This window comes from Drosophila willistoni (assembly GCF_018902025.1).
Source record: "Drosophila willistoni isolate 14030-0811.24 chromosome XR unlocalized genomic scaffold, UCI_dwil_1.1 Seg8, whole genome shotgun sequence".
Lineage (NCBI taxonomy): Eukaryota > Metazoa > Arthropoda > Insecta > Diptera > Drosophilidae > Drosophila > Drosophila willistoni.
The window spans coordinates 1903401-1918143 of record NW_025814059.1 but is presented as its reverse complement, the minus strand read 5'-3'; the positions used below and the strand labels follow the sequence as shown (position 1 = coordinate 1918143).

The following is a 14743-nucleotide window of genomic DNA, read 5'->3' as shown; positions in this document are numbered from 1 at the left end:
TGTATTCGAGTTGTTAAAATCTGCTTAAACCGGAAAGACATCCCTCATTTTGTAATGTAAAAGAGAAAGTTTCAAAATTTTGGAGAACTGACATTAAATACAAACATTTGTATAAACGCGTAAGGAAAGGAAGTTCCTTTGCGGTCGCCTCGTGCCCGGCTTATCCAAAACAAAGAAATCCAAAGGCATTTTTAAAGCTAAAAGGTATCTGCTAGTCATCAGGTAAATAAAAACTTCTGATTACTCGATTTTTGGCTAAGCTATTCACTTTTTATGCTGTCCAATGTCAGCTATATCTTGACCCATTATCCCTCCCAATGAAAACGGTTTACATTATTTAGTTATATGTACATATACCATTTATTGATATGCCCTTTTAATCTTATCTTATAATTTAATAAATAGAAAATAAGTTTTTCTAAAATTAGTTGAATTTTAACCGCGATTTGATTTAAATTGATGGGTAATTTTGAAGAAGGTACTACTTTAAGCATTTGGAAATTACGTTGTTATCGGCAGAAAACAATTCAGTGTTTTATTATTCTAAAATAAACTGAGAGAATCGGAATTGGAGAGAGTTGGGAATGACCATCTCGGTGACTGTGATAACCACTCAGCGGGGAAATCCAATTACAGATAAGATTTTAATTTCCAGCATTTAATGTGGAGTCGTATAACTTTTAGCTTTGATAATTATTGACCGAATATACACATATGTATATATATATTTAAAATGCGTCTGGCCTACCGTATTGCAGTGCCGACAGTTAATAAAATGAGGTGCGTTAATTGTGCACTGTTTGCCATGTTAATGGTTAATATTGTAGCAGCAGAAGCAATCAATACGACTCAACCAAGTGTTCCGGGGACTACTGAAGTGGATGAATATAGGACTACTTTACAGCCGACTACAAAACCAAGGGAAAATAATTATGATGTGATTTCGCTGATCAATGATTATCTAAGAGCCAAGGAACGTGAGGAGTCACTTATCGGAATAACAAAGAAGAATCGTCCGCCTCGGCCACCAACTTTAACGGATAGCAGTGAAATGTTGCCTCTGCCGGAGAGCCCGCCTGAATCTAACGAACCGAATGCTTCTCAACTCATAAAGAATGTACAACAAATTGCTATAAACTGAGATACGATACAAATTGTATGCCGAAAAATTGCAAAGTAAATCTAAAAATTATGGATTATCAATGTCACATTCATCGGGTTTCTTAAAAACTAATGCGTAAGTCAAAACAGGATGCACATTACTCTCAGTGGAGGCTGTCGACAGTAGCGAGTGGGTGGATTGGCTCTCCATGAATAGCCCTTCCGCATCATACATGCCCCAGCGACCGCGCTTCAGTTGCTCATTAACGTACTTCAACTGGGCATTGATCTAAAGGGATAGACGAATGTTTTGTGGGTCAGTTCATTGAAAGCATTTATCATATCCTCCTTACCATGGGCACTAGCAGCGGATTTTGGTTGCAGTTAACAAAGTTGGCCACAAATTTTCGAATATCCTGACCCTTGGGTTGAATATTGACGGCCTCACGTAGTATAACTCGTATGATGGCACGAATCTGGCAATCAAATGAGATAGAGTCTGTCTTATGGTCAATAGGGAGGAGTCCACTTACCTCTGGATGATGACAAATGTACGACCAATTGCCACGTCGAATCTCTTTTTGAATTTTCGATATCGAACTGTAGTTCTTAATCGCCCGCGAATCCCAATCGCCAAGATCCCATATTTTTGAAAACTCCATAATTTGCGACATTTTAGATAGATTTGAATTTCTTTTGGTTTTTTTTTTTTTTTGTTGAATTTTTCAAATATTAACTTAAATTTTGTTGTAACATATGCTAGATGAGTTTGTGCGGCTGACTTTCGAAGAGGTTTTCCCCAAATAAATAACAAAAACAAACAATTTCAAAAATTTTGACGTAATAATTCCAAGTGCGTTGATGTGGTATGTAAAGTAAATGAAAAGAATTCAAGTAAATTGTATAAACAATAACTAAACTTTTATCATATATTTTTCAAATGCACAAAGACCAGTTAACATCTGTGTTTGTTTGACGCATGGAATAATGGGCTAAAAATACAACCCAGTCTCCATGTTAATGCAAGATCTCTGCCTTCCCTGTTTAAGAGATGGATCATTGACTTTGGTATAAATATTCGCACTCCAGCCTCAAGGTATTACAGTCGAGAAACGGTTTCATCATTTCCACTACTCCAATCAAACAATATAATGCGTCCTTTGACTCTATCCTTGTGTGCGGCTATTGTAGTCTTGGCAACTTTGGCCACCTTCTCGGAGGCGGCGACATCAACGGGTACAGCTACAACCACAACTACCACCACCACAACTACGACTAGTGCTTCCGCAACAACAACAACCACCGATGCGTCAACAACAACAACTACAACAGACGCATCAGACACAACCACAACGGAGAAGACAAAGAAGAGGCGTCATCGTCGTCGTCGTCGTGTCATCATCCGCCGCATCATTCGGGATGTTAACAATGGCAAAGGCAAAAAGAAGCGAGTAGTCCGTGTGGTTCGCAGGACCACTGCCGTCTAGGCCAAGGTCAATACTGCCCTCAACTCACACACAAGTACCTAATAAATAAAATAAAATGAACATTTAAAACCAAAAAAAAAAAACAAAAAAATGGTCTACAATTGTCTATAAGCATCCAGAAGCATATCCTTGATCAGATAAAATGAGTCTTAATTAGTTAGTAGAAGGTTTATCATTTCCTTTTCACAGTTATTCGCTTGAACTCAAGACGTTTAAGATATAATTTGTCGAAAATGCCCAAAAATATGCCATAATATTTGTAGTTTACTTGAAAACGAATTGCCGCCGAAAACTATGCTATAATAACAAACTACACTGTGTAAGATTGGGTTTTTCCCCAAAATGATTTTGAGCAATACATCTTTCTCTATATGTTTATTCATCTGTACGAAAGTGAACAATAAGTAATGCAAATAGATAGTTTTGAATAGACAAAACAACACATCTGCTGTAATACTTGAAACTCTTATTCGAAAGTCAATTTGAAGATGTTAAATATTGGTTTTTATCGTTTATTTGTTTTTTTGTCTTGATCAAAACTTCTAAATTGAGCTAAATAGGGATTAACTTTCCTATAAATACTTTGGTTTCGCCGTTGATTAGACAGAAAAAAAATTCGTTTGATTCAGAAAGCTAAAAATTTACTTTGACGATGCGTCCGATTATAGCTCTTAGCTTGCTCCTGGTAGCAACACTTGTGGCCTTGTCCTGCCCAGTGAACGCAGCGGACACTCCAACCGATTCCAGCAGTGCCACTCCCAGCGATTCCAGCAGTGCCACTCCAACATCTCCTAGCGATTCCAGTAGTACTAGTCCAACCAGTCCAAGCACTCCATCCGACTCATCCAGCACCTCGCCAACTGATTCTAGCTCCTCGGATACTACGGCAACTACGACAACAACAACCACAACCACTGAAGCAGATGCCACAACCACAACTGAAACCACCACCAAGAGGCATCGTCGTCGTCGTCGCAGGCGTGTGATCATCATCAGACGCGGCGGTGGTCGTCGTAATGGCAATGGCAATTTGAACGGAAATGGCAACCGCCGCCGTCGTCGTGTCCGTGTTATAGTGCGCAGGACCGCCATTTAGATTCGAATTGAATGACATCCAATCAACTGAATAATAAAAACATACATATTTGAGCAATCTAAAGTTAGTTTGAGTTGGTCAGTCTTTACTTATTAGGTGGAATCACTGTTTCGAAAGTTTTACGAAATTTCTTTATAAAATCATCATCAAACAAGTTAAAGGATATCTTCCCATTAAGAAAGTTAATACATTAATTTTAGATGATGAACCACAAAAGTTATGAAATGTAACGAGTTGGAAAGCTGAGAAAAGATTGGAAAAAAAAGGGGATCACTATCGATCACTTTCTAAAATTCTTTTGGAAAACCAAGTTAAGTCTATAAATGTTTTTCACATCAAAATGATTGTGTGCTTCGAAGAGTGAATAACATGAAATATTTTTCATAAGTATATCCCTATAACTAAATAAATTTAATGTAAATATCAATTTGTTCTTATGAATTTAAAATCGTTGTTTTACATCGTGTACCTTTTATTTTCTTCTATTCGAAATATGTTAATACATATGTTTGTAACCTACGTCAGCATTTCCATTATTAAAACAATCATCCGAATATTATTGGATAAGCTGGCACATCGTGCGTATACGTTATTGTTAGCCACGCTTGCCTGCATCGTTTTTTACCCCGACTCGTGATCAGTTTTAACCGAATCTATTCATTATCTAAGGTTTGAAGGGTGAAAAAAAAACCAACCACTGAAAGGTGGAATCGGCATTAACAAAAGTTTCTGTTGCTAAGAAATTCGTTTTTATTTAAATTAGGTGTTAAATGTACACAAAAATTTATACGCAGTGCTGGATTAAGCCAATGCCCTCATTGGGGACTATAATAATCAAGAAGCCTAAATATAAGTTTAAATGAAATAGAAGATCCAATTAGACGCTCGATTTTTAATGTGACACTTGAAATTTAAATGAAAATCGCTAACAAACGAGTCACAGAGATTATGGTTTTGAAAATACAGATTCAAAAAGATGGAGTTATTTGAGAATATTTAAAAATTTTTAAACTAATCTTTGGTGATTTCACCTATTGTCTTTAGAATGTATTTTCGTCAATTTCTAACCGATTTCCAAAAATTTTGCCCAATAAAATCGTAATTTATCATATTTTAAAATGGCAATATAAATTTGGATAATTAAAAAATTAATTTCGATAGGATTTTTTAAAAAATGTCGACATCACAATTGTTTGAGAAAATTGACAAAAAATATAGTTCTCGGGACCTTAATGCAGATTGAAAATAAATTTTCCAATTCGAAAATAAAGATCAATTAAAATTTCCCAAAGGTTTCACAAAGTTGGAAATTTTTAAGAATTGCGTATACGCAGGGTGCGCCAGTTAAGCAAATAACATTTAGCTAGTAAAAGAAAATATTACCCTTTCAAAGCCTAATGCTTGAGGGTAAACAAATTTTTAGACTTTAACTAACATTATACAATAATATTATGACAGCCAACTATATCTTTATATTAAATAGAGATATTTGAATTAGCAGCACATTGAACCTTATTACAATCTTACATGCAAATTGTTGCCAAGTATACCAGTTGTACATAATATACATCTCTTTTTAACCAACTGTACAATCGTATATGTACATAAAATATGTTGACAAGTTGTTAAAAGAAAGGAAAATTACCAGGGAATCTTTGTTATTATTGCCGGGGACGAACAAAAGCCTTTAGAATAACAAACAAATGTTGATCAAGTTATTTTAATTTAGTTATTTGAGTTATGGCTTCTGTTTCTGAAGAGAATAAGAGAACAATGTAAATTCAAATTTAATTCCATGCAGACTCACAGCTCGCCACAAACGAAGCTTTTGGGAAAATCCAAGTTGATTATAATCCAAGCGTATTTACTTCTTGTCGCGAATCTATATCTATTTTTGGAATAACAAGTAGTTTTGCTATAAATAGTCGTATATTAGGAAAAAAGAAAATCAGTTATCTTATGTCTTTGCACTAGTGATAATGCGACCAGTCTTATTGCTATCTTTGGCCATTCTGGCCGTAGTCGTTGTGTCCTCATGGTCGGCTACTACTACTGCTTCTGACTCAACAGCAACAACAACAACAACTACTACCACCACAACGACAACAACCACTACCACCACCGATGCAACAACCACCACGACAACAGAAGCCACCACCGAGAAGAAGCATCATCATCGTCGTCGCCGTCACCGTCGTCGTCGTCGTGTGGTTATCATCCGCGAAGGCAATGGTGAAAGAGGAAATCGTCGCAGAAGATACAGAAGACGCGAGGATGAGGATAATGATAATTCCGGAACTGTGGTTAGGCGCGTTCGTGTACGTGAGCGTGGTTACCGCCTAAACCGTAGAAGGGAGGGAAGATTCTCTCGCTTCTAAACTATACAAAGAGCATATCGAAAATAATAATAATAAAAAAAAAGAAAATCAATTGCACCAAACAGTGTCAATGTCCTTCAAATTTTCTTTAAAATGGAATAATTAGAGAAAATAGAGTAGCAGTTGACCAAATATACGTTTAATGTAAATAACAGACATCAATTTTCAGCTATGTTAGGTCTTTAAGTGACGATATCTGTCATATGTTATATATCTTAAAATATGCTCAAGTGATCAAATATTTGAGGGATGAAGAAGGGTTGAAAAGGCTAAAAAAATGTTGTCACTGAATTCGCATCTCCTAAAGCAGGGAAAGAAATCAAAGGTTTTTTCAGAAAACCTTCAAAGACTTTTATCTGGCGAAGGGACCTTTCGATTACTAAGCTATTTAAGTTTTATTAATTGTTTGGTTTTCATATTTTCTAGCTTTTTAATCCTCAAAAAAGAAGGATATCGGTTTTGCAGATCTCCTTTACGAAATACATCGAAGAGAAACATCAGCAGGTATGCATTTTTTTTAACTACTTATGGTTATAATGTAGTTCGTTATGCAATTGAAAAAATATTAAAACATATTACCTTCTGTCTATTTCTGTTGCTCTGGCCAACTAATATGTAGTTATGTTGGCCTAGAACAAATTCAATTCTAAAAATCTGACAACCCCAAAAGTATGCTATGTTATGAATTTGTTTATTGTTAGCCAGCTGGCTAGCTGGTTTGCTTGGGCTTATACAGGCAAGATGAAAGATTTTCCAAGCAATTTCAGGCAAAAATATTTCTTATGATTGTAAACTTAAGACAGTCAAACATTCAATGGACCTTGGGTTTGATTTCATCAAAATAAAATATTTTATTATACCAAATAACAACGATTCTATTTAAATTTCTTTACAGAGACCACCAAATCGTTGATGTTGCAAGACCCCCAACCAGTTACGGAGAAATTCGATCGAAAATCATAAGATCCAGCACGAATAGAGCTGGACAAGTTGCCCTTGAGGATTTTTATAGATTGGCAGCACGAAAAAGTTGTGGTCTATCCCGAGAAGATCGATTTATGGCGTTTCGAAGGACATTCCAGGATCTGGTGTTGGATGAAGGATTAGAATCTGGTCAACGAACATCTCAATGGTCTTTAAAATTATCGAGTTTCTCATTTATGTCAGTTCTCGTCATTTTAATAATGTTTATATTATATACAAATTTTAATTTTATTATATTAAATAATTCATTTTAATTAACAATGAAAGCTGTGATCAGTACAAAATATCAATAAAAACTTTAAATTCAAATATACAAATGCTCAATTTTTTATTTCTGTTGGCCTGGTATTATTGCTTTTTATTCTTAAGCTCCAAAAAGCCATGGTTTCCTCGAAAGTCCTTGATGATCTCTATCGATTGGCATCGAAACCAACATCAAACTTGGGGCGTCTAAGAAAGCAGGACATGCAATTTCCTGAAAAGGTCATTTTTCTCAACATTTCAAAGGACATTCCAGGACATTTTGATGTCGATCGACGCACATTGACAAGGACTTCTATCAGTCGAAAGGACATCCTGCTTATCCCTAAAATGATCGAGTTATAAGCATTTTTCCCTTTTTTGCAAGTCCCAAATTGAACCAAAGAAAACAAAGAAAACTGCAAAAAACTACAATATCCTTGATATTTTGCTCTCCGCAGGACTATCGAGATGTCCTTAGCACCAACCATGGTCCTTGATGTATGGAATTTTCTTACACCACATTCGTCCTGATCCTTCAAAGGACTCGCGAGATATTTGCCATTTTTCCTTAAACAGAAAAACCCTTTTATTTCAGCTTCCTGAAGGACATTCCAGGATCTTTAGTGTTAGTCGAAGCGGATCATAAAGGACTATCATCTTACAAACGAACATCCTGATCATCCTCGAAATAGCCGAGTTATGAAGACATTTGTAGTTTTCAAAAAATAATTTTAAGCCAGCTGCCTACTAACTAATTCTGTTGGCCTGGTATTTCATATTTTCTCCAGTACGAATTTCCGCTTTGAACTTCAAATATCGTTGCCCGCTAAATTCAAATTATCCAACTGGCAGTTGAATTCAAAAATTCAAATGCCCAAAAGTCCGTTACGCATCGAAAAATAATTTTAAAGCAGCCGCCTACTAACTAATTCTGTTGGCCTGGTATTTCATATTTTCTCCAGAGCAAATTTCCGCTTTGAACTTCAAATATCGTTGCCCGCTAAATTCAAATTATCCAACTGGCAGTTGAATTCAAAAATTCAAATGCCCAAAAGTCCGTTACGCATCGAAAAATAATTTTAAAGCAGCCGCCTACTAACTAATTCTGTTGGCCTGGTGTTTCATATTTTCTCGAGTACGAATTTCCGCTTTGAACTTCAAATATCGTTGCCCGCTAAATTCAAATTATCCAACTGGCAGTTGAATTCAAAAATTCAAATGCTCAAAAGTCCGTTACGCATCGAAAAATAATTTTAAAGCAGCCGCCTACTAACTAATTCTGTTGGCCTGGTGTTTCATATTTTCTCGAGTACGAATTTCCGCTTTGAACTTCAAATATCATTATTGCCCGCTAAATTCAAATTATCCAACTGGCAGTTGAATTCAAAAATTCAAATGCCCAAAAGTCCGTTACGCATCGAAAAATAATTTTAAAGCAGCCGCCTACTAACTAATTCTGTTGGCCTGGTATTTCATATTTTCTCGAGTACGAATTTCCGCTTTGAACTTCAAATATCGTTGCCCGCTAAATTCAAATTATCCAACTGGCAGTTGAATTCAAAAATTCAAATGCTCAAAAGTCCGTTACGCATCGAAAAATAATTTTAAAGCAGCCGCCTACTAACTAATTCTGTTGGCCTGGTATTTCATATTTTCTCCAGTACGAATTTCCGCTTTGAACTTCAAATATCTTTGCCCGCTAAATTCAAATTATCCAACTGGCAGTTGAATTCAAAAATTCAAATGCTCAAAAGTCCGTTACGCATCGAAAAATAATTTTAAAGCAGCCGCCTACTAACTAATTCTGTTGGCCTGGTATTTCATATTTTCTCCAGTACGAATTTCCGCTTTGAACTTCAAATATCATTATTGCCCGCTAAATTCAAATTATCCAACTGGCAGTTGAATTCAAAAATTCAAATGCCCAAAAGTCCGTTACGCATCGAAAAATAATTTTAAAGCAGCCGCCTACTAACTAATTCTGTTGGCCTGGTATTTCATATTTTCTCGAGTACGAATTTCCGCTTTGAACTTCAAATATCGTTGCCCGCTAAATTCAAATTATCCAACTGGCAGTTGAATTCAAAAATTCAAATGCCCAAAAGTCCGTTACGCATCGAAAAATAATTTTAAAGCAGCCGCCTACTAACTAATTCTGTTGGCCTGGTATTTCATATTTTCTCCAGTACGAATTTCCGCTTTGAACTTCAAATATCGTTGCCCGCTAAATTCAAATTATCCAACTGGCAGTTGAATTCAAAAATTCAAATGCCCAAAAGTCCGTTACGCATCGAAAAATAATTTTAAAGCAGCCGCCTACTAACTAATTCTGTTGGCCTGGTATTTCATATTTTCTCCAGTACGAATTTCCGTTTTGAACTTCAAATATCGTTGCCCGCTAAATTCAAATTATCAAACTGCCAGTTGAATTCAAAAATTCAAATGCCCAAAAGTCCGTTACGCATCGAAAAATAATTTTAAAGCAGCCGCCTACTAACTAATTCTGTTGGCCTGGTATTTCGTATTTTCTCCAGTACGAATTTCCGCTTTGAACTTCAAATATCGTTGCCCGCTAAATTCAAATTATCCAACTGGCAGTTGAATTCAAAAATTCAAATGCTCAAAAGTCCGTTACGCATCGAAAAATAATTTTAAAGCAGCCGCCTACTAACTAATTCTGTTGGCCTGGTATTTTATATTTTTTCCAGTACGAATTTCCGCTTTGAACTTCAAATATCGTTGCCCGCTAAATTCAAATTATCCAACTGGCAGTTGAATTCAAAAATTCAAATGCCCAAAAGTCCGTTACGCATCGAAAAATAATTTTAAAGCAGCCGCCTACTAACTAATTCTGTTGGCCTGGTATTTCATATTTTCTCCAGAGCAAATTTCCGCTTTGAATTCAAATATCGTTGCCCGCTAAATTCAAATTATCCAACTGGCAGTTGAATTCAAAAATTCAAATGCTCAAAAGTCCGTTACGCATCGAAAAATAATTTTAAAGCAGCCGCCTACTAACTAATTCTGTTGGCCTGGTATTTTATATTTTTTCCAGTACGAATTTCCGCTTTGAACTTCAAATATCGTTGCCCGCTAAATTCAAATTATCCAACTGGCAGTTGAATTCAAAAATTCAAATGCCCAAAAGTCCGTTACGCATCGAAAAATAAATTTAAACCAGCCGCCTACTAACTAATTCTGTTGGCCTGGTATTTCATATTTTCTCCAGAGCAAATTTCCGCTTTGAATTCAAATATCGTTGCCCGCTAAATTCAAATTATCCAACTGGCAGTTGAATTCAAAAATTCAAATGCCCAAAAGTCCGTTACGCATTGAAAAATAAATTTAAACCAGCCGCCTACTAAGTAATTCTGTTGGCATGGTATTTCATATTTTCTCCAGTACGAATTTTGTCGTTAAACTTCAAATATCGTTGCCCGCTAAATTTAAAAATTCCAACTGACACTTGAATTCAAAAATTCAAATGCCCAAAAGTCCATTACATACTTTCTAGTTCAACTTTCGTCTTTAAAATATCAAATTTTGGAGTTCGTTAAATTAAAAACCGTTACAAGTCCAAAATTAAACTATGTGGCTAACATAATGAGGAAAATCACAAAATCTTCGATATCTCGACTAACCGCCCGACTATCGGGATGTCCTTCACAGTAGATTCGTTGTGATCATTAAAAATACCTTCGTGATATTTACCAAATATTTGTCAAACAATGGGACCTTTTTGTCCTTAGCGCTGCGAAGGACATTCCAGTATCTGACACTAGTCAGTCCAAGCGCTTTATCTAGGACTGCAAACCGACCAAAGGACTGATGGTCCTTGAATTAGTTGAGTCATATGGCCATTTATGGGTTTTTCGATTTACTGATATGGCATGGTATTAAAAATCCTTAAGTGCAGATCGATAGTCCTGACTCTTGTAGAGCAAAATCCGTAAATAATCGATTTTTAGCTCATCCCTTTGATCCCGTCATGCTGCCCGCCCTCTTAAAAAATGATTTTCACGTGCTACTAGTACTACACAAAGTTAATTTTATTTAGTAAATATTTGCATCGACTTGGATATTATTAAATATATATTTTATATATGTGTATATATAATTTATGTAAATTAGTATTGTTATTTGTATAACATATTTAGTGTTTCAATTTTAAATATTTTAGACCACAATTTGTTTAACTAAACCTGCGAAATATATTAAGTATGAAATTATTATTTCTTTACTTGAGTGTTGAATGACAGTTAAGGAGTACATAATTAATTAGTTTTCTTTATTTGAGATAATTGTCTATATATTTTGTTATTACTTTTTTTGTTTTTGGTTGTTTTTTTTTTTTTTTGTTTTGTTTGCTGTTGTTATTCATTAATTATGCTTATAGTTAATAGCACAGTTAGTTATAGTATTTATTTATGTTTTTTTTGTTTTTCTTGTTTTTATTTATTATATAGTATTGTTATAGAATAAAATTGTTTATTAGTTATGTTTGTACATACAGCCAACATAAATTAAATAGCGTGAAAGTCAATGAGAAATTGATAACCAACAAAAGCTTGAATCTTAAATGGCGATAACAAATGAATATAGCCAATGATTCTGTTTCTGATAAGTATAATCATTCGATTTCTGGGATATTTTGCCAAACCGGATAGATATGATAAGTCTTCAAGTAGTTTTTGAAAAAAAGTTCTCAAATGATAAGTTAAAATCGTTAAACTAATCTTTGTCTATGTCGCACATCCGTCAATTTCATTGTTTGTCCATTTGTTATCAAGCAATATAATAATATTATCAATTTTCAATGATTCATACATTATCTATCTATCTATCAGTTAAGTTACTGCTTGAACCGTGTGTTTGCTGTTAATATACAAATTTTGACAGTGGATCAATAGGAAAAAAAATACAATTTAAATGTTATAAGAACCTACGTGTTCAATGTTTTGCTCAAACGAGACTGACAATTAAAGTAGACGTGTTTATAAACATAAAAGAGAATCATATCCAGATCTAGATTATTTTGTATCAGAAACAGAGCGATGGAAAATTTGATAAAACGAATCTTAACTAAATTCACGGAAATCTTAGAAACATTAGTTAAACTATTTAATCTCAACAGGTTTACTTTGTGTGACAGATAGTAGAACTTAAAATAGGCAGATAGATTAAGAGATAGATACATATATTTCTGTGGGTTCTTTTTTTGGTGTTAGTTAGTTAATTAATGATGCATGTACTAGAATATTTTTGGTAGGTAATCAATATTATTTTGAACTGTAAGAATCTTTGCAATCTCAGTTTATGTTTTTAAGTTAATCCATCATCGTATATTGCAATTTTTATGTGTATGTAGTTGTAATATTTCATTATTCAGACATTCACACACACATATCCAATAGTTTTGTTTGTTTGTTTTTTTCTTGTTTTTGTTAATAAATTAAATACACTTAATTTACTAATTATTGTTACCATTACGAATGTGACGTGAGTGTATGTATTTATAGTTTAATGATTAGGCGATATTTTGCTTGATTTTTTGAATAAATGAATATCTCGTTTTCTTTTCTTTCCTTCTTTTCATTTTACGTTTCCTTTTTTTTTTGTGATTTTAATTTTTTTTTGCAATTTTTTTGGTTACCCTTTTTGATGTATGTTGTATGTAGTTAATGAGTACATGAGAGCGTTGCTTGATGTGCGATAAATAAATTTTTAGCTTGGTCCATTAAACTAAATTTATACCCATATACATATGCGCTGTTGCTATAGCCGATATATATATATAATTTGTATGTTTTCCCTTCGTTTTTAGGTATCATTCGTAGAATGTGCAAAAGTCGTTTCGATCCTCCAATTGATCCAAGACAAATCCGAGTGAGAGTAAGCTTTGCATTTGTTGATATGCATCATCTAACACTAATCCGTTCAGATCAGCTGATAAAGTGAAATATAATGAAAAACTCTTTTTGTGCTTTATGGCAAATGTTCGTTCTCTGCGTCCTTAAAGCTATGTTCATTCTGGTTGATATGATGAAAGTTGAATTGATGATATCAATATTCCATAATAAAAAATTAATGTTTACTTCAATGATGAATAGGTGTGTGTTTTTGATATCTGAAAAGCCGCATGAACCGATAACTGTCCCTATATAAAACTCAATTTAAGTACAAATAACTGAATGATCTAGTCAATGATCTCTGGGTAAAGGTCCATTAGATTGCTCTATTTGTCCTTCATACATATTGATGAACATGAATGCCTCGAATCAAATCGATTAAACTGATTCATTTCTTAATCACACTTAAGTTGAGCTTTATGGGAAGCCAATAAAATGATTATTTGCGGTGTATATGAATACATTTTGGTTATATATTTTCTCTGTTTGTAATTGACTATTTTTTGTTTGTTAAATGTTTTGTGCTTTTGATTTTGACTGTTCATTGTTTGATCATTTGAAAACCTATTATTATCATCATTATTATTATTACTATTATAAGCTGTTGCACTTATCAAAAAGTTGTTGTTGCATTGTTGTTGTTGTTTCTGTGTCCATTATTGTTGAATTATTCATCTTCTACAATTATTATTAGCCGTGATGTGACATACGTGTTAGAATGTTTGATGGAATTTCTTATATTAAAAATACATTTTTAAATTTTTGCATTTGGTGTCATTACATATTCATTGACTAAATTTTTTGTTTACTGACTCAGAAGAAGAAAAATTTGCTCTTTGATCTGTGCATTAAGATAATGCTAATAGTTATTTTGAATTTGTTTGCTGTTTTGTGTTTTGTTTTGTTTTGTTTTGTTGGTTGGCCAACTAATTGAATCATATCATTTACGTAAATCTATAAATATTGTGTGAAAATACTTCACATACAATTTCGAATCGATTTGAAACTGTTTTCCAAGACAAGACAAAAAATGAAAAAAATAACAACCATTATTGTGTTGTTGTTGTTGTTGTTGTTGTTGCTGCTGCTGCTGTTGTTTCTCTGCGCTAGAGTTTTGTTACATATACACAAAAATACATTTTGCCGAATAAGTTAACCAAATTTAAACGTTTGACAAAAAAAAAACCATTGATTTTGCTCTTCTTTTGTTGAGTTCTGCTTTCTTCTCATCGTCCTTCTGCTCCTTATCCTTCACTCCTCGTTCTTCTTCTTTTGCTTCCGCCATCCATTCCACTTGGACTCCACACTTTTGCATGCATTCTCTTCTCAGGCTGATGCTGCGTGTTGGGTGGAGAATTACTGATGAATTTATCTCGAATTACTCATTGCTGTCGAAATCAGAAGAAATTATATATATGTATAGTATATATGTGGACATATTGGTCAATGACTTGGATTGGTATATTTACATAAGTAAAATGTTTTTTCATTTGTATTTTGGGAATAAAATGTAATTTATATTTATTTAAAAACAATGAAAGCAAA

At 34.0% G+C, this 14743-nt stretch overlaps 4 protein-coding genes across 4 annotated transcripts; 3 read left to right on the top strand and 1 right to left on the bottom strand.

Annotated features, from left to right (window-relative positions):
* Positions 1-1133: 1133 nt before the first annotated feature.
* Positions 1134-1941, bottom strand: LOC6645901. Its single transcript, XM_002068520.4, has 3 exons — positions 1635-1941; positions 1455-1577; positions 1134-1390 (listed from the first exon to the last, which is right to left on the bottom strand). Exons 1-3 carry the CDS (start codon positions 1773-1775, stop codon positions 1190-1192), a joined length of 465 nt encoding a protein of 154 aa, XP_002068556.1. The 5' UTR covers positions 1776-1941; the 3' UTR covers positions 1134-1189.
* Positions 1942-2252: 311 nt separating this feature from the next.
* LOC124460772 (protein new-glue 2-like) lies at positions 2253-2588 on the top strand. Its single transcript, XM_047012358.1, has one exon. The coding sequence runs from the start codon at positions 2253-2255 to the stop codon at positions 2586-2588; it is 336 nt and encodes a 111-aa protein (XP_046868314.1).
* Positions 2589-3240: 652 nt separating this feature from the next.
* LOC6645899 (cell wall integrity and stress response component 4) lies at positions 3241-3684 on the top strand. The gene has a single exon (XM_002068518.3). It carries the CDS (start codon positions 3241-3243, stop codon positions 3682-3684), a length of 444 nt encoding a protein of 147 aa, XP_002068554.3.
* A 1979-nt stretch (positions 3685-5663) lies between these two features.
* Positions 5664-6062, top strand: LOC124460771 (protein new-glue 2-like). The gene has a single exon (XM_047012357.1). The coding sequence runs from the start codon at positions 5664-5666 to the stop codon at positions 6060-6062; it is 399 nt and encodes a 132-aa protein (XP_046868313.1).
* Positions 6063-14743: the final 8681 nt, after the last annotated feature.